This window comes from Haliaeetus leucocephalus, unplaced genomic scaffold (assembly GCF_000737465.1).
Source record: "Haliaeetus leucocephalus isolate CR32 unplaced genomic scaffold, Haliaeetus_leucocephalus-4.0 Scaffold555, whole genome shotgun sequence".
Classification (NCBI taxonomy): Eukaryota; Metazoa; Chordata; class Aves; order Accipitriformes; family Accipitridae; genus Haliaeetus; species Haliaeetus leucocephalus.
Genome location: NW_010972991.1, coordinates 20,534,904 through 20,557,811, shown reverse-complemented (window position 1 = coordinate 20,557,811; position 22,908 = coordinate 20,534,904). Strand labels below are relative to the sequence as shown.

The 22,908-nt window shown below is 38.9% G+C and overlaps 1 protein-coding gene across 1 annotated transcript in view; it reads right to left on the bottom strand.

Annotated features, from left to right (window-relative positions):
* RAD54B (RAD54 homolog B (S. cerevisiae)) overlaps positions 1 to 22,908 on the bottom strand; it is a 68,154-nt gene that overhangs the window by 4,081 nt on the left and 41,165 nt on the right. Inside the window, exons 4-12 of the mRNA XM_010577106.1 lie at positions 20,228 to 20,515; positions 16,922 to 17,084; positions 15,976 to 16,201; positions 8,265 to 8,472; positions 7,581 to 7,720; positions 6,696 to 6,986; positions 5,144 to 5,319; positions 2,671 to 2,932; positions 1,474 to 1,540 (exon numbers count right to left, since the gene is read on the bottom strand). Of these exons, the coding sequence (XP_010575408.1) occupies positions 1,474 to 1,540; positions 2,671 to 2,932; positions 5,144 to 5,319; positions 6,696 to 6,986; positions 7,581 to 7,720; positions 8,265 to 8,472; positions 15,976 to 16,201; positions 16,922 to 17,084; positions 20,228 to 20,515 (1,821 nt within the window). The remainder of the gene's footprint in view (positions 1 to 1,473; positions 1,541 to 2,670; positions 2,933 to 5,143; positions 5,320 to 6,695; positions 6,987 to 7,580; positions 7,721 to 8,264; positions 8,473 to 15,975; positions 16,202 to 16,921; positions 17,085 to 20,227; positions 20,516 to 22,908) is intronic.

The window sequence follows — 22,908 nt, the reverse complement described above, 5'->3', positions numbered from 1 at the left end:
TTTAGTTGTTTTTAAAAAAAAAAAAAAAAAAAAAAAAAAAAAAAAAAAGATACACTGGAATATTTTTGATCAGTACTTGCAAAGAAAAAAAGTAAAATCCATTTCTTGATAACAGTATGCATAGCTGTATTGGGTTTGTGTGGCAAGGTTTTGGTAGCGGGGAGGGCTACAGGGGTGGCTTCTGTGAGAAGCTGCTGGAAGATTCCCCTGTGTCCAACAGAACCAATACCAGCTGTCTCTAAGACGAACCCACCACTGGCCATCAGCAATGGTGGCAGTGCCTCTGGGAGAACAGATTGAAGAAAGTTAAAAAAAGTTGCTGGGGCACAGAAACTGCAGCCGGAGAGAGGAGTGAGAACATGTGAAAGAAACAACCCTGCAGACCCCCAGGTCAGTGAAGAAGGAGGGGAAGGAGGTGCTCCAGGCGCTGGGGCAGAGATTCCCCTGCAGCCCATGGTGAAGACCATGGTGAGGCAGGCTGTCCCCCTGCAGCCCAGGGAGGTCCACGGTGGAGCAGATATCCACCTGCAGCCCATGGAGAACCCCACGCCAGAGCAGGTGGATGCCCAAAGGAAGCTGTGACCCCGTGGGAAGCCCACGCTGGAGCAGGCTCCTGGCAGGATCTGCAGACCCGTGGAGAGAGAAGCCCACACTGGAGCAGGTTTTCTGGCAGGACTTGTGACCCCATGGGGGACCCACGCTGGAGCAGTCTGTGCCTGAAGGACTGCAGCCCATGTAAGGGACCCACACTGGAGCAGTTCGTGAAGAACTGCAGCCCATGGGAAGGACCCACATTGGAGAAGTTTGTGGAGGACTGTCTCCCATGGGAGGGACCCCACGCTGGAGCAGGGGACAAGTGGAGTCCTCCCCCTGAGGAGGAAGGAGCGGCAAAGACAAGGTGTGGTGAGCTGACCCCAACCCCCATCCCCTGTTCCCCTGTGCTGCTGGGGGGAAGAGGTAGAGAATTTGGGAGTGAAACTGTGCCCAGGAAGAAGGGAGGGGTGGAGGAAGGTGTTTTAAGATTTGGTTTTATTTCTCATTACCCTACTCTGGTTGATTGGCAATAAATTAAGTTAATTTTCCCCAAGTCGAGTCTGTTTTGCCTGTGATAGTAATTGGTTGAGTGATCTCTTCCTGTCCTTATCTCGAACCACAAACCTCTTGTTATATTTTCTCTCCCCTGTCCAGCTGAGGTGGGGAGTGATAGAACAGCTTTGGTGGGCACCTTGGCGTCCAGCCAGGGTCAACCCACCACAATAGCAAATGCTAAACCACTATTTTCAGTTATTCAAGCAAAAGCAAAGCAAAGCAAAGGCACATGAATCAATGTGATGTCTCTATTTTAACTGAATTCAGAACAAATATATATTTTTAAAGAACGAATGATTTCCAAAAACACTCCCTCCCTTTCTTTTACAGACAAAATTTCAATAGCTGTCTCACTCTGGGATATGTTTGAGCAGCACCTCTGACCTGTGGTTAGCAGTCTGTAGATATATACAGTACGTTTCTGACCATCTCTCCATACTCTAGCCATTGCCTGAAGAAAGCAAAAAGATGAAGAGCATTAACAGCCTACTCTACAATGGTATTTCAGCTAAAACTTGCAGCCTCGCTGATCACATTACCAGTTCTGCTAGCTCATTCGGAAAGATGTCCAAAGAAAGCATTCCTCAATAACTGTCTTTGACTGTTTTTATGTGTCTTCTGGTATTAACTGTAAATAATTCTGAAAAATTAGTTTACTGCCTGCCATTTATGCCCCCCTTTCTTTCTGCGTACTATAATAGGAAAGTAAAGGTTTCAACTCTTTCCTGCCAGAAATCCCCTCTTCACATTTGTTTTCCAAGTATTAACAACTGTTTGATATTTCAGGAATACTCATCATTCTCCCCCATCCCCAAAATTGTTTTTTGCCACAATACATCTTTAAAAATGACTTTTCCATTTCTTCTAAAATTGTAAAATTACTGTTTTACACCCCCTTTAATTCTTAAAGAAACACAATGTAACCGAGTACTGCTATCTGATTTTTTTTCCAAAATGTACGGGTTACACCTACATACTGGGTACAAGTACCCACAACACGGTTTGTGGTCTTTGGCAACCTGTAGCAATTTTGACACAGACAGCAGGCTGTGTTTCAAGTAACAAGACAAGTGACCACATGAGGGTACTAATTCACACTTGTAACTGAAGCAGGGCCAATAATCAGAGCTTATTTCAGATATTAAGCACAGGGCATCACTCTACAAAAAGAAGTTTCTTACTATGTTTACAAAAAGATTTTTAAAATTGTTATTGTTAAGGACTATTTTAACTGAACACTCTTATGCCAACTAAATAATCCCTTGAGGCCAACAGTGCCATTACAAGAATAGCACAGCACTGGCTTTCTTTTCTTTCGACATCATTGCCATGTGATTTTCTCATTCTTTTAATTCTGATCAGAACCTCTCCCTTTTTCTCAGGTATTGCAAATCAACAGTAACATTCGCTATGCAGTCTAATCATGTTTTTCTTTTTAGAAACACAGCAACTTTTCAGTTAAAAAGAGATGGAATGTGATAATTGGGTAGCAATAAGACATGTAAAGCCAGGCATTTCAAACTCAATCAAGAAATCATTTGATGCCCATCCCAACCCACATGTACATAGTTGTTATCAGACCTGAATATCTGTAGCTGGATTCCAGTCGATATCATACAGGATCAAATGAGATGCTCCAACCAGATTCAGTCCTACTCCACCAGCCTTTGAACTCAGCAAAAAGATAAAAGCTGGACTGAATTTACTATTAAAAGTATCAACAATCTGTTGTCTCTGGGAGACAGGAGTATGTCCATCAAGTCTAGTGTAAGAGTATCCATAACGTTTGCAAGTCTCTTGTAATATGTTTAATGTCTGAGTGTAATTGGATACCAGTACAACTCTGTCAAACAGTAAAACAAAGTTATCTTATCGTCTTAGACCTTGGTAAAGTTAAAGTCCAATAACAAATTACTGAAGACATCTAAGAAAATAAAATTACAAGTCAAACAAAAATTACACATCAACCTGAGGTTACTCATATTTCCTAAGAAATAAAACATTTCCTATTAATTTGAAGCACATACTAGATTTCGATGCATTATCGCTACTGTTAAGCATTTAAATGTTAAATAATGAATGTTTTCCTTTGCAACAGAATTTGGCTTAATGCACAGATTGCAGTGATCCAGAACCAACCACAAAGATAAAAATCTCTATACAAAAGAGCTGTTGTTAAGGCAGCATTTGCAGAGGGTTTTGTAGCAGCTAATAAATAATATATATATGACTCTACTTACTGAAAAAGATACTGTGAGCTTCTATAGACAACCTCGGAAAATTCTAATAAACAAAATCATGAAAGTCAAATAGGAAAGCAGTGACTCTTTCCTACATTTTATGACTGAAAAGAACTGGGATGAAGGATAGTGAAAGATATCACAAACAATATAGTCTGGATTTTAGTTGTTATTTTTTAAAGCAAAATCAGTCTGATCACTTACACTAATGACCCATACTATGTTGGTGTTTTTTCTCTGAAATTTTTACTAAATAAGTTTCAGAGATCTGCAAATCTAGAATTTCTATCCTCCCAGATATTGAGGATGATTCCACTGATTGGACAAAGCAAGTTCTTTTGAATTTAAGCCATAAATAAAATAATAAGGGCAGTTAGGGCATTTTCTGCCAGGTCTTGCTGGGAGGTCTTTTATAATCTAAACTAAATGTAACAAATTCCATGAAACGTGCTCCATGTTTTAAAATAATTTTGATTAAAAACAAGTACTGAAGAACTAGACAAACAATTTCATGGAAAACCTGATAAATTAACATTTTAAATTTGTTTTAAAGTATTTTGATTATTACACTTTACAATTGAATTACATCCAAGACTTGTTTGTAAAGACTTCACAAGATTGATTTTTTTTGTCAATCAACACCAAATTCACACCTTTGTTTTCATTCAAAAATAGAATATAAACTTCAGAAGAGGACTGGAATTGAGTCTGTGTATTGCAAAAACTATTTAGTACTAATGAGAGCAGAGAAACAAACGAAAAAGAAACATGAACAGCACTGAATTAAAGCAACAAAACTTTTAAAGGTGTAAAATAATGCCTCAACATCAGCTGTAACTCAGCAGCTCCTACAGCACTGATACAGGAAGAGGTGTTTTTCCAGATACCCCTGTTTCTTTTGACCTACAAGAAATAAGGCCAGTACATTTAGATATTTATCTTTCATTGGTTTCAATGGATGTTAGGCATATAAACTGCAACAATGGGCTCAGCTTTCTGATTTGTAAAAAGAGAGTATCTTCAAATTCCGTTACATCAGTGCCAAGAGATCTGCTGTTACTTCCCACTACTGAATTACAGCATGTCTTATTCAAGCATCAACTTAAATAAAAGTTAAAAGCTAAATACTTTTGGAATAGCTGGGCTTTAAGGCATAAGTCCATAAAAAAGTTATCATGGGACACAAGGTCATGTGAGATTTCCGTGAATCAGCAATTGCACAGTAACTAACCATGTGCATCCTATTACCCCATGATAAACAGAGGTTTTCCTACATGTCAGTGGCATTTACCACAGGGGAAAAAAGTAGTTGCTGTGCAAGTTCATCTGTTGAGACTGGTTAACCCTGAACAGAAAAGGCAGCAAGCACTGAGCAGTTAAACGTGATTAAAGAGGAAATAACTTATAATGTAGTAATTAAAAATATTTTCATGAAATTTAAATTATTTTATACATTAATACATGTCCTCAAGGAGATACAAAGCATTGGAAAGTCTCTGCAAGTAAAGATAATATGTCATAGAACAGGGGCTGTAGCAAACTATCTTACTTGCTGGAACTTGGTATGAAAAATACAAGTATCTTTATCTGGAAAAAATATGAAGAGCATCTTTGAAAATTATGTCAGCTGCAAATCCTAGTTTAGTAATTTAACAAGGAAGAGCCAGAACTACAATGCCTAAGTATGTTTGGCACCTCTGCAAACAGTTGCAATGGCTTTACTTTGAATATTACATCCCCATGCATTTGAAAAGCAAAACAATATCCAGAAGGTCACTCCCATTACTTCCCTTTTACCTTGCTTTCACACTTGCCTTTCAGAAGAGTTGAGCTCATGGATTGCTGCTAACAACTTCACCAGCACCTGCAATTTTCCTGAATCAGTTTCAGAGAGAGTGTCCGAAGTATAATCTTGTGGAAAGACATCTACTAGACCTTCGTAGAGGCTAGACTCATCATGTTCATCAGACACAGGATCACAGCTTTTCTCCTATTGAAAATAAAAGGATTCAAGTTCCATGTTTTGATTTTTTTTAAACTCTCCTATATTTTTATTACAAAGACAAAAGGAGGCATCAAAAGCTGCCACAAAGTAGTGTATCATGTGAGCACAACTCCTGATAACAGATTGAAAACACAGTTTTAAAATACTGATAGTGTTTATTTTGGTATACACCCTCTAATCTAAGATATTGTTTGCAGCTGAGTAGAAAGTTGAAATACTGAAAACTTAAAAATGTGTTTTACTTCTAATTCTCCACTTAAGCAACCACACAGATGTACCCCCACAGCAAAGCCATATCTAAAACTTGGGGCAGGGGGGTAGAAATCAATATTCTTTATTCTTTCTAAATCCCATAATACCTTATTATGGAACTTTCCAGTCACTGACTTTTTTTAGGAAGATGCTGTCATTAAGATTCAGTTATGCAACTGGAAATGAAGAAAAGCTATCAAGTAAAAACAATAAAATAGAAGAAATACAGGTGGTATTTTGCTGTAATTTGACAATCAATGTTTCACAGGGAGGAAAAAGCCAAACTACTCAAATGCCAAAACCACAATGGCAATAAATGACTTGCACATATAGTCCTTTTCATCCCTATAGTTTCTAAAGGCTTACGCTTTCACATACGAAAAATGTATTAATGCTTATAATATGAAGTAAAGGCAATGAACTTTACTTGGCAGTGTTGAAAGTTACAGGGAGGTCTGTGCTGTGGACATTCCTACAAAGTCATGAAGTACGTCTTTTAAGAAAGATTTACGTTTCCACCCACCTTACTTGGACTTTGACTAGTGGCCATAGAAGTTAGCATTATCAAGTTCTAACTATCACATTATTTACCTATAGGAATGAGAACATTTCTACAGAAATTACAAGGTGTACAGTGTGAAAGTGTCCCAGGAGAAGTGGAAATGGAGACATCTAGTACCACTGACATCTTGAGCCTGCAGCTCCCAGTGTCAGTGAGCTTGAGTGTGAAATTATCATGTGGACAGGGAGGTTTCAGGGGAACTAGCAGACAGAGTACACAGAGTAATCTCTAGCCAACAGTGTTCTTTGTAAAATTCACATTTATATGTATTTTTACAAATATTCAGAGGCAAGATTAAGAGTGAAAATACATGAAGAACAGGAAAATACCACAATGCAGTAGGAAACTGGTGAGATACCTTCCCTGAGTACATTCAAATTTCCTAACATTTATGTTTTTGAAAGCAGATCTCCTAAAGCAAGTTGTATGTGAGAAGAAAGTATGGAAATGACCTTAAGTAACATGCACATTGACCATAATATAGTTTTAGGGACCTCTGCCTGCTGAAATGACTAATTGCAGGCACCACCCCCATGCAAATAGATACCTTTATAGCTTTAAACAGAAGACACGGATGATTGCAAAGTTTTTTCAAAGCTCCTATACATATTAGGTGAGGACTGTTTTCTAGCCTGCCTTGTAGACAGGACCTGATAACTCGAGAACTAAGCAGTTTTTGATACAATTCAAGTTGCAGTGCTGTTGGTCGGCAGAAGATTATGCTCTCCTTTTTGGGGGGCAGAAATTTGTTTATAATCTCCTGTGTTCTCCTTAGAATAAAGAGTCCAGTGAGGCGTGTGAGTTCTGCTGCTCTTTTTTCTCCTAATTCCTTTTCCTCCTAAAAGAACAAAGCACAAAATTAATGATAATTTTGCATTTCATCACAGTAATTTTCTGTATGATTTTAATTAGGTATTTAAATAACATTTTAAAAGTATGATACCACTTTCTGACATGGGACTGTAATGACCAATTCTTCTCCAATTAGTACCACTGCATTAGCTTAGTTCTAGGTCTGGTTTCTAAAGTCTTAAACAAAGGAAGATAATGTCCCAGAAGACATCCAAGGCTTGAGTTATATTCTAGAATTTCTGGAGATGCAATAAAATCATGCAGAATTTGCAATGCTGTGCAGAAACTAAGAATGAATAAAGTATAATTACATGGTAATGCGCATGGCATTTCTGGGAATGCAGAGTGCTGGAGAACAATTTTTGCCTGCTAATTAATAGGCTGCTGAAATGACGTGATCTCAACAGGCATGTATTCCTCCTGCTTCCTTTGGAGAACAAGTGAATTTATTTCAAATAGGAAAGTGAAAAGCTTTTGTTACTATTAGTAGTCCTGAGCTTCATTTTATTCCATAAAAAGCAAATTTCACAGTGCTGTCTATGAATTTTCTTCTATAACTGTATTTTTTTTAATAATATACCTTTGTTGCTGAAGGTTCTCTAGATCTGACAATTGGTTCCTCATATATCTTTCTATATGAGGATAAAGAACCAAGTATTCCTGGATTCACAAACTCTATTAATGCATAAAATTCTTGCAAGTCATTTTGGATTGGAGTACCTGGAAAAAGAAAAACAAAAAATTCTGCATCTGGCAACTTTTTCTTGAAACTGACAGAACTACAATCATTGAAGGCAGGGTTTAATATTGAGAATGTATCTTGAAAACAGAGGTTTTGTTTCAATGTGAATTACTCAGAGTTCTGAATTAATCTAAAATTTTATCATGATTAATAAGCTAATTAAGACCTCCTAACCAAACAGACTGCACATCTAATTGTTTTGACAAAGGAATTAAAAAAGTCAAGTTCTAAATCAATTTTATTAAATAACTACAAAGGAAAACAATGACTGTATGCAGAATCCTGATTCCCTTACAGAAGTTCCCAGGCTCCTTGCCTGCCCCTGAAGATGGACAAATTATACATTTATTTAAAAAAAATGGAAATAATCTGTTTTTAGAAGACCCAAAATTTGTCCCTTTAACACCCATTGCCAAAATTTATACTATGCTCCTGCCATACTTACAATAAATATCTTTTTTCTTTACCCCAACCTAGCACTATTGACATAGTGAAATATTAAAAGTAACTATAGATACTAACCAGTAAGGATAATCCTCCTCTCACAAGACAGACTAGTGAGGGCTGTAGTTGTCTTAATAGAGCTATTTTTCAGACGATGTCCTTCATCACAGATTAGGAGGTTAAATTCTATAGCCTGAATTTGATCCAAAGATCGCAGTAGCATCTCATAACTGATTATCATAACTGAATAAAGTGGAGAAACAATGAATTCCTCTACCTTGTGGTCCTGCAGGCATAAAGGAAAATATATCATACAACTATTTCTTTGGAGATCACTCATCATACTCCTTAAACATCCAGTGTCTACAGAAATTTTTTCTAGCATGACACAAAACATTTACTATCTCCTTCATGAGTTTGGGTTATTGATTATTTCCTAATTTGCAAAGGAAATATGGGATCTGATACAGCAATTGAGAGTTTTACCACCTCATTAAAAGAAAATGTATTATTCTTTTAGGCCTTCAAATCCTCTGAGACACATTACTGTGAAGGTGAAAAGCACAGGCTCCCTGTAACAGCTTCCCAGTCCTGGCATTTAGGTAAGCTTCAAATGAATAATTAAAGCCAAGATAACGAAGAAGCATAAGTAGCTGCCTGTACGTTCACTTTGGGATCTCAAGCTGCAAGGTGCAGTAATGGGGTCCAGTAGGAAGTTACCACATTCTACCAAAATTCCCCCTGTAGTTTTGAATTGAATATGATATTATTGAATATGATATTATATGAATATTATTGAACCTGTTGAATAGGTTTTAGGTTTTAGATTTTAGAAGAGCAAACTGCAGCTCACTCAGAGCTCAGCTGAGAGGGATTCCATGGGAAGCTTCCATGGAGGACAAAGGAGCTAGTGAGTGCTGGGAGTTTTTCAAGAATACTCTCCTGGAAGCACAAAACCAGTTCATCCCCTTTAAACGTAAGGGACATAGGTGGAGCAAGAGACCCCCTTGTCTTAACTGCAAACTTCTGAATCTGCTCAAAACCAAGAGAGAAACATACCAGACGTGGAAAAGCGGATGAATACCCACTGAGAACTATGAGGTCATTGCCAGGGCATGCAGAAATGCAGTTAGAAAAGCAAAAGCTCAGCTCTGATTGAAATTGGCCAGAGATGTCAAAAACTACAAGAAAGGGTTCTTCAGGTACATAAACAGCAAGCAGAAACAGAAGGAAAATATCAGCCCACTGTTAAATAGGAGAGGTCAATTAGTCACCAACAATGCTGAAAAGGCAGAGGTTCTCAACACTCTCTTCACCGCTATCTTTACAAGCACTGTTGGGCCCCAGGCCTTGGGAACAAAAATCCAGGTTGATGCAAACGCAGACCCACCATCAGTGAAGGAAGAGTTGGTATGTGAATTATTACAGGAGCTTGACCCCTATAATTCAGTGGGCCCTGATGTTATCCACCCAAGCAGGCTGATGTCACTGCAGGGCCACTCTCCACAATCTTTGAGAAGTCGTGGAGATCGGGGGATGTCCCACAAGGCTGGAAGAAGGCTAATGTCACCCCCATATACAAGAAGGGCTTAAAGGAGGATCCAGGAAATTATAGGCCCATCAGTCTTACTTCAGTCCCTGGGAAAGTTATGGAATGAATCTTCCTGGGGAATATCACAAGTCAAATGAAGCACGTGGTCGGGAAAAGCCAGCACGGATTCACCAAGGGCAAATCGTGCCTGACAAACCTGATTACCCTCTACGACAAAGTAACCTTCTCAGATGATGTCAAGCAACCGGTGGACATTGTCTACCTGGATTTCTCCAAGGTTTTTGATATGGTTTCCCACAGCCTCCTCCTGGAGAAACTGATGTCTTACACTCTAGACAAGTGGTCTGTGTGGTGGGTGGGGAACTGGCTGACAGGCAGCACCCAGAGGGTGGTGGTAAACAGCTCCTTTTCAAACTGATAACCTGTCACAAGTAGGGTCCCCCAGGGATCAATACTGGGCCCAACGCTGTTTATTATCTTCTTAAGTGATCTGGATGATGGGATCAAGTGTAGCCTGATGAAGTTTGCTGATGATATATCAAACTGAGTGGGGAAGTGGACACTTCGGAAGGGAGAGCCACCCAGCAGGAAGACCTGGATAGGTTGGAAGAGTGGGCTAACAAGAACCTTATGAAGTCCACCAAGGACAAGTGCACCTGGGAAAATATAATCCAGGAGTGCAGCACAGCTGGGGAGCAGCTCTGCGGAAAGGGACCTGGGTATCCTGGTGGACAACAAGCTCAATATGAGTGAACAGCGTGCTGCTGCAGCAAAGAAAGCCAGCAGGATGCTGGGTTGCATCAACAAGGGCATCAGCAGCAGAGATAAAGAAGTCATTATCCCACTCTACTCAGCACTTGCCAGGCCACACCTGGAATACTGTGTTCAGTTTTGGTCCCTGCTATGCAAAAAAGATGTGGACAGGCTGGAGAGGGTCCAGAAAAGGGCCACAGAGATGATTAAAGGACTGGGAAGCCTACCATATGAGGAAAGGCTGAGAGAACTGCATTTGTTCAGCCTTGAGAAAAGAAGGCTTAGGGGAGACCTTATCACCATGTTCCAGGATTTAAAGGGTGGCTACAAAGAAGATGGAGACCCCCTTTTTACAAGGAGTCACATGGAAAAGGTGAGGCGTAATGGATACAAGTTACTCCTGGGAGATTACGACTGGACACAAGGGGAAAATTTTTCACAATGAGAACAATCAGCCATTGGAATAATCTCCCCATTGAAGTGGTGGGTTCCCCAACATTGGACACTTTTAAGATTCAGCTGGACAGGGTGCTGAGCCATCTTGTCTAGACTATGCTTTTGCCAAGAAAGGTTGGACCAGGTGATCCTTGAGGTCCCTTCCAACCTGGTATTCTATGATCCTATGATGATTCTATGATTAACTTTGTTACAAGCCCTTAACATTGATGGGTTGGCCAACAGGTAAGGACAGCCTGGGACTCAGAAAACAGAGCCCATAACCAGCCCCAGAAAACATGCCTGTCTACTGGTAAATAAATGCAATTGATTTCTAAACCCTGTATTACTAGTCAGAAAATGCCTGTGAGCCCCTCCACTCTTACATACCCTTCAAAACCTTTTCCTTCAATAGACATCAAGACTTTTGATGTCTATTGAAGGAAATAGACACACTAAATAAAAAGTCACTGTAATGTGACAGGGAGCTTCTTCCAAAAAACTTTCCTAGATATAGTTATATTTCTGTGCAGACTTGAGAATGTACTAGGATTGCTTACCTGTCTTGCAATTATGTGTAAAAATGGAAAAACCTACTGTGAGCACGCCCCTCACCTTTCTGCTTGGCTCCAGACACTAATTCCCTGAACAGTCTTTCCTATTTCCTAATGGTGTTCACTAACTAAGCAGGCTACGGGTGCAGCTGACAAGCTGAAGGACCTCTTTAATTGTGAAAGCAAATCAAGCTAGAGCCTCAGAATGTATTTTTATTTTCAGACCAGATCAGTTACCAAACACAGACAACTAAGTCTGGAGCCAGATGGTGTAATATACTGTAAAAGCAGCACCACTTAATTATCACAATCTTCAGAGCCCCCTGGTAGGTGATTCAGATGAATCTAGGGGCCAAATCTGGTGCATTAATCTCATAAAGTACCTTGTGGTAGATCAGTCCCCACACACTGCTCACGAAGAGGTGCAGCACGCATAGGAGGAAGCAAGGAGTAGTGAGGAGCAGGTAATGAGGGCATGCACCAATTTCCCCAGGTGTTTGGATTGGACCTGAGCATATCTGTTGTTTCCAGGACTGTAGTTAACTGCCTGTATTCTGGCCAGTATTTTTACTGGCATTTTCAGAACAGGAGCAGAAATTTTCCCAACACAGGAACAGAGACACAGAGGAGCCCTGTAGGCAACACCCAATGTGGTCCCTGCCCAGTATTCAGGCTCCACACTGCAGCCCTGAAGACAGAGGCAATGCCTCTCTGACCTTCTCTTGGGACGGCACCAGAAGATACCCAGGGTTCAGAAACCATTTTGTTTCCCTACACTTTCAGGCTGTGAGCTGAGACTACAGGGAAAGTGCTGAGGCACTCAGGAACTGCCACCAATGTCCCTCCCCTGGTAAATCATCAACTCTTCCTGACTGTTTGAACCCCTTATAATACGTCAGGACTCTCCTCCTTTTTTTTCAAGCCCCCTGCAGCCAAATATAATATATTCCCTGCTGTATATAACAACAGCAGTGAATGATAGACTAAAAATTAAAATAAATTTACAAGCTAATTTCAAGTAATTAATTTATCCTCTTAACTGGCTGCAAGATATGTATGTATTACAGCCTCCATTTTCATGATTACCCAAAGTGAGTTGACAGGTTTAAGCAAGTTGCCTGGAGCCACATATGGAGCAAATGTCAATCAGTATTAGAGCTCCATAATGTCCCAGACTTACTCGTTGAACAGACCTTTCTTTGCACTAGTCCAAATCCAATGTAGCTGGTGAAGTGTAAATTAAAAAATGCTGAATCATGAAGCAATGTAAACCTTTAATTAATTAATTCTCCAGATATTTTGACTTAAAAACCAAACTAAAACAACTCCAGTAGAAGAGATACTCTGCAAACAGAAAAAGGAGTTATTCTCTCAAACAGGTCTCAGATGCTGATAATATGGATTAACAAGACCTAAATGCAACCTTTGTGGGGACACCATTTTAAAAGCCATGTCCTCTACATATCATTTGCATTTTAACAGAAGTAAACTGTAATCACATTTTAAAAGCAGATAATGTCCTGGTTTTTTGAAGAGTCTGTTACTGAAGGGTTAGGATCAGTTCATGGTGCTTCAGCATGAAAGTGAGGAAAACATGCCTAACATTTTAAAAAGTCTGCCAGTTCTTTGAATGTATTCCTTATAGGCAAGAATAGAAAAAACCTTTGAGACAAGCTCTTCCTTTTAAGTTATACTGGTGAAATAACAGTATGGTAATTGCTGTTTTTCCAGAGAAGATAGACAGTAAATTATTTTGAAATACTCATTATACCCCAGGCAAGTCATATTGTGTCTTCCTTTTGCATGACAATGTATTCCTTGCTATTTGGGAACACAATCTTAAAAGCCTCTGAGTGTCCTAGATCCAAATGGCTCCAATGAGATGAGTAAGAATATTAAAGTCATTTAAATGAAAAGAAAATGAAAGCTACTGTCATTTTGGGTCACAGTAACTGTCAGCAAATTCAGGTTTTCTCCTCCTAACATTATTCATAAAAACTGCAAGAAAATGATCAATTATTTCTAACTACCTTTTCAGGTAAAAATGTTGCCATATTATATTTTGCCTTGTATCCACTTCTTTTAGAAACTTCCGTATTTCTCAACCTAACCTATATTACATTACAGTTCCTGACAAGTCAGTTTGCTTCATTTCCACATCTTGAAACAAGTTACTAAGAAAAGTAAATGATGCAAAGAGCACCTATTACATGTGGATTGTTCTCAGTGGAAGATGAGTATGTTCAATAATTTCAAGGGTTTGACAATAATGAGTGGAATTCAAAGAAATAATTACTGTTACAAAATTTTGGATGCTCTTGTCCTGGTTTCGGCTGGCTTAGAGTTAATTTTCTTTCTAGTAGCTGGTATAGTGCTGTGTTTTGGATTCAGTATGAGAAGAAGGTTGATAACACACTGATGTTTTCAGTTGTTGCTAAATAATGTTTATACTAAGTCAAGGATTTTTCAGCTTCTCATGCCCAGCCAGCAAGAAGGCTGGAGGGGCACAAGAGCTGGGAGGGGACACAGCCAGGGCAGCTGACCCAAACTGGCCAAAGCGGTATTCCATACCATGTGATGTCATGCCCAGTATATAAACTGGGAGGAGTTGGCTGGGAGGGGTGGATCACTGTTCAGGGACTGACTGGGCATCGGTTGGCAAGTGGTGAGCAATTGCATTGCGCATCACTTGTTTTGTATATTCTAATTATTTTCATATTATCATTTTCATATTATTATTATCATTGTCATTACTTTCTTCCTTTTCTGTCCTATTAAACTGTCTTTATCTCAACCCATGAGGTTTTGGGGTTTGTTTTTTTTTCAGTTCTCTCCCCCATCCCACTGGGTGTGGGGATTGAGTGAGAGGCTGTGTGGTGCTTAGTTGCCAGCTGCCGTTAAACCACAACAGCTCTATAAAAGAGTTTAAAAACAGTTTGAAAATTTCCATTTCATGTGAAATATTCACTCTTCCATACAGACAATAAGGATAATGCGAGAAACTAAAAGCAAATTTGATTGATGTAAGAATCACGTTATCTTTAGAATGAAGTACTATTTGTTTCTTCAATCTACTTGTATGGAACTATTAGATTAAAAAATAAATTTGGAAAATATATATCTTTGTTGCAAGCACCAATGCAGATACTATAAGTTCTCCACTTTCTCCCACTGGCACAATTCAAATATATAGGACCAAGGAAAAAAGTAGGGGTACAGCAGACTGCTGAATGTAGATATAGAAACCACTGTTTGCTAAACAACTTTTCTTTCTTTTCTGCTGTGAATGCCCACTCCATATGGACATGGGGACCAGAAGTTTCAGGAAAAGAAATACTGGATGGTGAATTATTAAAAAACAGAGCTTGAATCTGAAAGCTTCAGAAACATTAACAAAGGCATGAACAAGTCTCCTGTTCACAGTTTCATAAATGCTGGTCCTGAGGGGACCCAACCCTCTGACCAAGATATTAAGCCATGCTTAATGGGAAAAATTTATATGGCAAGAAAGCTTTACTGGATAACCAGAGCAAGATGCGGCTCTCCTCCAGAGAAAGCCCTCAGTCAGTGATGCTACAGCCTCACTCCTTGTACTCCCTTGTATTTCACTTGGCCAGGTGCTTTCCTGCCTGATGCGGTCAATAAAGGTCTCTGAAGCACAGTCTGTGCTAGAACTTTTAGTCTTTGCATAAAGGACAGAGAGAGTTTTGTGTTTCAGAAATAAAGGCAAGACCCTAAAGGTATACCAAGGAGATTAAAAGATTACATTCTTCATCAGCACATGGGATTCATCCAGGCACTACAGGAACTTGGGAGTGTCATTACCAGTGGGAACAGCTCCACTATAGGAGGGGACAGGGATCGGCATCATCCTGCTTCTTGATTAAGATTTGTACTTGTCTGCATTCTTCTAGAGACAAGAGATATTCACATTGTCTAACACTGAGACTCTAGGCTTCTATCTTATGAGACTTTAAATCAGCCCTACAGAAACCTAATTCTTGACAGCGACAGTAAAGGGAATAACCTTCTGAAGTAACCTGAACCAGATAGCCAAAACAAAGAGGAAAAAGTTTTCAGTACAGAACAAAAGCAACTACCACAGAAATGGAGTACAAGTCAGTCAAGGTAGATGCTCTGGTACATAAAGCAGGGAAGGTGTGCACTTTGATAGACAACAGAAAGCTGTTTCTTAAACCGAAGAGGCACATGGAGGAGCATGTCAACTTTTACATCTTCAAAGGTGAAGCCTGAGGAAAGATAAGACAGACATATTCTACACAGGCAGGTGAGCTTGAGTTATGACCTGGTTACTGACAGCTAAATGCTCATATGGGCAATTACCTGAAGGAGAAATAAAGTATTACAAACAAATATGAATAGAGAATTACTAGTTTTGGTCTCTGGTTTAAAAAAAAAAAGAGGGAAAAAAAAATCACAAGTCCTATATTCTGAGCCAAGTATGACCTAATCCCCTTTTGGAAATAAATCTTACCTGATCAACTGTAAAGACTTTGATCCTTTCACTTCCCAACCACTTCTGAAATTCTTTTTTCCAGTTTTTTACCAGACTCCCAGGGGTGACAATTAGTGCTCGCTTTAGTACAGGTTTGCATCCATAGACCCCCTGACGCAGAAGAGTCCAGACAAGTGCAATGCATTGCAATGTTTTTCCTAAACCCATTTCATCAGCAAGAATAGCTCCAAATCTGCCACTAACTCTGTAAGATATAATTAGGCAGTGGTAACATTTTAAAAGACATAGCTATAGTTATTTACAACTGGTTTAGGGAATTGCTTCTTGTGGTTGTTTTCTGAAGTATAAAGAACCTATTTACGCTTATTATGCTTATTATGCTGTACTGTATGTTTTCATTAGGCTATACCAATAGACCTTAGAGTGAAACTCCTCATTTTCTAGATTAATGCATTAGTCCTCCAAAACCAAGTAGTTTAAATCTTCTTATAGAATTAAAAATATTACCTAGTACTTTTAAAACTTGTGTATATCTTAAGGAATCTATGACTTGAGAAAACACTTTTGAAAATAGTACTGTATTTTTTCAACAGGTTGGTATAACAGCTTCTTTATTCAAAATGCCTGGATTATAAATTATATGAATAATCATGAATAATATGAATTATAAAACCCAGAAAGCAGCGTGCTTTAGCATGGGTTACATGGTATCTGTGTTTACAAGACTTGGTATTTGCAGTAGAACTTTTGGTGCACTAGCTTCTCATCACATCTGGCAAAGTCACAGCAAGCATGATGTTACACACAGGTCAGAAAAAACTTATGCAACCTTTACTTGGGGAAAATTACTAATACGAATTCACTGAACAGTTGCTCAAATCTTCCCATTCAAATTGCCTAATTTTGAACATGGGCATGAAAATATTACAGGCATTGAAAGCCAAAAGAATAATTATTTTCTTACCTCATTCCCATTACACATTCATACAGAAATATAATTCCTTCTTTCTGATGTGGTCGGAGGTTATTTGCAATGTAAGGATCCACAACTACATCCACCATAGGTAAACCAGCCTTATTGAACATCCACTGATGACTTGCATTTGGTTTTGGCATAACTAGAGAATCTTGAAGTTCAAAATATATGCAAGCATTGCACAAAAACGTTATTTTTAGTCTGTTACCAAAGGGTATTATTTCTCTAACTCGGCTACAGAATAAAGTCAATAATCTAATGACTGCTAAAAATACTGTTTAATATATTGACCATTCTCAGACAGAAAATGCATTTACCAACAGAGCATCTAGATAGCCTTCAAAATAAAGATCCTTTCATGGAGATTTCCCAGATTGTTTGCACTTTTCTCAAATGTAAAGGTGACAAACTGAGAAATCTGAGTATTTCTTTATGATGAGGTAAAACTGCCTACATAATAAATGTTGCATGATGACTTTGAATGCATAGAGTTAAATCAGAAGAAGTTCTAAAAGGCTTCTTAAAGGAAAGTTTAAGAAAAAGAACATAAACAATGACCTACATAAAGTCTAGACACTACATTTCAAGGGGATATTATTGTAGCTGCCCAGAAAGGCTTCTCTGCCTGAGAAACAGAGATAAAAAGACAATGATTTGTTTAAAAAAAGGGAAGGACTGAGAGTGAGCTGACAAAGGCTGCCACAGTGCATGAATAAAAGAAGTTGACAGGTTTGAAGGCATACAGAGGCAAAGAGAGCATGAAGTATTGGGATATATCCTTTGGCTACATCTAAATAACAGTTTTGCTTGCCATAATTTGTTTACAAACTCTAACGTCATAATTTTGCTAGACAGTGTCCATACTGGGTTGCTTATATTGATGCTACACATCTGCACTGAAAAGTTGTATTGTCAGAGGACGGAATGAGAAAGCAATTTATAGCTGCTGGTATTTTTATGTCACTGGAGTAGATCTATATTGATAATTTATTCATGGGAATAGGTTGGTTGACAGCTTGTATCATTCAGGGAGATTTTGTTTCCTACTGACAAAGGGCTGAGTTCTGATAAATTATATCAAATTGCATGCCTATATATATAAAAGCCAGTGGTGACAAACAAAGATAACTTTTCTGACAATATTTTGCAGCCTCAGAGATGGGGAAGAAACAAGGCTTAGATGAGCAATGGACTAAAACCTTAGAAATCATACTTGGAAGACATGGCTCTACGTCTTTGTCACTGTGCTGTTCTGCTGAGCACAAGGATAAATGGCTTTCCATTTTGAAGAAGCTGCATTTTAATTATCTACTGGCATAGGCCTCAACATGAAAACCTCAGAATGCTCCAGTACCAAGGTGTCCTGGTTTTGGCTGGCATAGAGTTAATTTTCTTTCTAGTAGCTGGTACAGTGCTATGTTTTTGAGTTAGGTATGAGAAGAATGTTGATAACACACTGATGTTTTCAGTTGTTGCTAAGTAGTGTTTGGTCTAAAGTCAAGGATTTTCCAGCTTCTGATGCCCAGCCAAGAAAGCTGGAGGGGCACAAGAAGTTGGGAGGGGACACAGCCAGGACAGCTGACCCAAACTGGCCAAAGGGGTATTGCACACCATGTGACGTCATGCCCAGTACATAAACTGGGAGGAGTGGGGGCAGGGGGATCGCCGCTGGGAGACTAACTGGGTGTCAATTGGCAGGTGGTGAGCAATTGCATAGTGCATCACTTGTATATTCCAATCCTTTTATTATTACTATTGTAATTTTATTAGTGTTACCGTTATTAGTTTCTTCTTTTCTGTTCTATTAAACCGATCTTATCTCAATGCACAAGTTTTACTTCTTTTCCTGATTTTCTCCCCCATCCCACTGGGTGGGGGGGGAAGTGAGTGAGCAGCTGCGTGGTGTTTAGTTGGTGGCTGGGGTTAAACCACAACACAAGGTCCTGGTCTAGGAAAGTAACTCCACTACTTCTGAAAGAGCTTATGCAACAAGGTGTTTATTTAAACTACGTGATTCTCCTGTGTAAGCAACACTAATGACTGACAGTCCAACCTACTGATGCGTTGAGGGCTCTCCATATCAGGCAGTTTAGGGAAATCTCATCGGAGGTACTCAAACTTGCCAGAAGAAAAGTCACAGGAGACAAAGAACTAGAATAAACCATAGCTTTTTGACAGACTAGTGCAAAAATAACAAAGAAGTTAGTGTGAGTGTTGAATATATCGGGTCTTTGACAGATTTTAGGTTAGAAAGATAATGTAGTATCATGCAACCACAGGAAAGAACATCCTTAGGCACAACATAACCAAATTGAATTCAGACCAGAAGATGGTGTTAATAAGGCTGCTCTTACAAAAGGGCCAATGATAACACTAATTACCACTTGATTGGGATTTCATTGTTTATTTACATAGCAGCCAGGTAGCAGCTTTGAAAAGTCCCATAGTATCAGGATATGAGTTAAGAAGTAGCATGGAGGTAAAACTATAGTAAGAATGTAGAACAAACTTTCATTTTTTTTACATACACATTGCTCTGCTTAATAACATTTCTTTAAATTCATTTTTATCTTCCATCTGAAAGATAAAGCCATCAGCAGAACATAGCTCCTAAATGGTTGGTTATTGACAGACAAAAGAGTACTTCTCATTTCAATAAGCAATGCCACTCCCTGCGGCTATCCTGTTTACAGGATCCCTCTTATACAACTGCTTAAGCAGCCTGTTTCTACACAATTTGTGAACTCCCATGGCTCTTCAGCACATGGTAATTCTAGCATTACAACACAAAACTTTTATTCCAAAATAAAATGAGTTTGGGCAGTGTAGTTACACTCGCTGGCTGTGAAGGATCAGGCACTGTCAGGAGCAATTCTTTGAATCAAGCTTAACCTCTCTATTACTGATCCTCCACTGTAATTACTGTGCTGCCATATTATATCAGTGCTTCACTGACCCCAGCAGGAAGCTGGAACTCATCTAGAACTTCTAGCATGTGTCAGACTGTTTCTCTGATCAATAAACTCATTTTTCTTGGCAAAATTCTCAGAAACCGCTCTAACTTGTTTTTACAGCCATCTGTAACAACTATGGGGAACTTTATGCAGTGCAGAGTATTCCACTTGTTAGATACACGCATGATAAAATCCTAACATGGTATTGATAGAAACACTAGGCCTGTATGTCAGAAATACTTCAGTAATACATGGGGAACATGAAAATTTTGGTTACACATTCAACATTTTTTTTAAGAGCCACAGGATGCTTAAAGAAACTTAAAAATCTGAATCTTACTTGAAGCATTTGGATCGTGGCGAGGTTTGTAGCTTTGAGAATCTTTGAGCATATTCTCTTTAGTATTGGGCTGAGAGACACTTTTGAATGGTTTACAGAATGGTTTCATATTAGTTTGAGAAAAAGCAGTTGGGACTGTGTCATGCGTCCCTATTCCAGCCTGAAAACACCTGCCACTGCTGAAGTCATCTGCTGAAATTACACCCATCACTTCAATTTCTTTTCCTCCAACCATCAGTGTTTGACCTTCACCAAGACTGTCTAGCTCTTTAGATTTATATCCAGTACCTAAAAGAATGTAAACAATTTATCGATTAGGACAACACAGCAAATACTACTTCCTTAACACCAGTACTCATCTGCAGGAAGCAAAAACAAAACTGTGAACAGGCATTTGATTCCTAAGCATTTGAATTTTTACACACAGGAACTCATAAAGCCTTTCCCTCCTTAACACAGATTGAAACTTGAGTGCTAATAATCAGACTTAGATAGTGGAATGTGTGAGCAAATATTCAATCATCCTCATCTACAATTGATTCTACTGAATGTCAAATATCCATTTAAGGGAATTTTTAAAAAAACAGCCCCATGTCATAAAATCTAGCAGCTTGCCTTAGTTTTAAACTTGTTCAAAACTAATGACCATTCTAGGTCCTTTTTCCTTCCTTTCCAACAAGAACACCACTAGCTCCTCTTGCTATTGATCTAAACAGAATAGTCTACTTTTAAAATCATTCTAAATTGGCTTTTTACAATTAAGGATTCAAATGCATCTGAAATCTTTACTTCTACACATGCTCTGGAACATATATGCTCTGATTATTGCCAGGATTTATCAATCAGCTCAATAGTTTGTTCGTTCAAAAACCTACCAGGGACGTCATGCATTTTTCTATGTCCCCTCAGGGAGTCCATCAGGTGGGCATTCTCAGAGCAGCCACCACATACCATCAGTCTCATTACAAAATACAGCTACAGCTGCCACTTTCTTTTAAGATAAATATGTAGGGAAGAGTGGTGGTTCCTTCTTTTAAATAGCATTCTAGTTATTGAAGCTCTCACATAAGAAACAGGAGGCATATATAATTTATTTTCTTAACTCAAAGAGGTCAAAGCCACATCTGTACCTCAGAATTAGAATCAGGCACGTTCTTTACCCCAATTGTTGAATTTGTGCCACTTTGGATAAACAGGCTTAGATCCTTAGTTGGGCCAAAAAAATAAAAAGCATGACTGTGTAGACCAGCAGTTAAAGCACCTACCTGCAAAAGAGGCAAAGCCTCCCAAGGTTTTACACATATTTTATCCAACAAACACTACCTATAAAGACTGCTGGGAGCTGTTTGCAAACTCATGTCTCCCATTTCTAGGAATGTGGAAGGTTGGAAGGTAAAGATCTGGATACGAATTCTTGTAAGAGACAAAATTTGCTGAGGTGTTTCACAGTCAAAGCAAGTGTTGAAAAATAGCCTGGCTAAAACGGAAGGGGAGGTGGTTTTCTTCCCCTCCTCTAAATGTATTCAAAAAGCACACGGCGAACCTTGTTTTGTTCTTGAAAGAACACCACTTGCTTCCAGGAAAGAGCTGAAGATGCCTGAACACAGGAGAATGCACGTGCCTTCCCAAACGAGGTGCCTGGGGAGGGCATTTATGACCTCTCTTTTGCTCTGCATTTTTGTTTTGTGTTATTATCTCAGCATAGCTTCAGGCTGAGCATACTGAACACAGGTGTATCCTTGTACAGGATCTTTTGGATTCCAGCCTGAAGAGTCTAATTCTAAGGCAGGATGGGCTTTAAGGGTAGCTGGGAACTTAGGAAAGGCAAAAAGCAAACCTATAAAGGTCAAACGTTTACGCAGCTACCAGAAATAACTGTTTCTATAACATACAGCAAATTACAAGAAAGCACTTCCTAAATTCTTTGTAATACATTACTAAGGAATTAGGACATTTGCAGGGGAGAAAAGCAACATGTTCTGCTGCCTCGAAAACAAGCTACAGCCTGTGTTGGTTTTAGGTTTCCATGCCCCTTCTTAGATGCAGCCCTGGTATGCCTAAAAAAATAATAATAATAATAAAAAAAATCTTCCTTTGCCCTTTTCTTCCCATTTAAAAATAATAATTCTGGATGGTCATTCACATTCACTGTAAACTTCCTAGTATTAAATACAATTTTGGAGGTAAGCACCACTACCGGACTTTTCCTTCTCACTCAATGGCCTTGTAGAATAATTGCAGAAATGTAAAACTTACACTGCTTAAATTGGTCAATTTATGATTTTCCTAGAATCAACAACTATCGAAAGCAACTCCGAATGGGCAAGTTAACACCAATGACACTGGCATCATTGTGCTCCCTGACACCATCAAACACAGCAAAAAGACTTTTACTAGCAAAAATCAGAATATTCCTTTTTCTATTGTGTTTTCTGCTAATTCAAGAAGACATGACTTGAAAAAAAACACAAGAACAACAGGGTGGTGGCTGATGCATTCCAAGCATTACTCTCTTTCTCTCTGCCTTTTTCAAAAACAAGCAAGTCTGTACATATATTGCTTTGCTATAAATAAATGCAAATTAACTTCTAAGTCACAGACTGATTTGCAAATCAAAACTGCCTGGTCCTAACAAGGCTCACAATGTCATGACCGTAACATAAGAGCAGACAAGACATCTC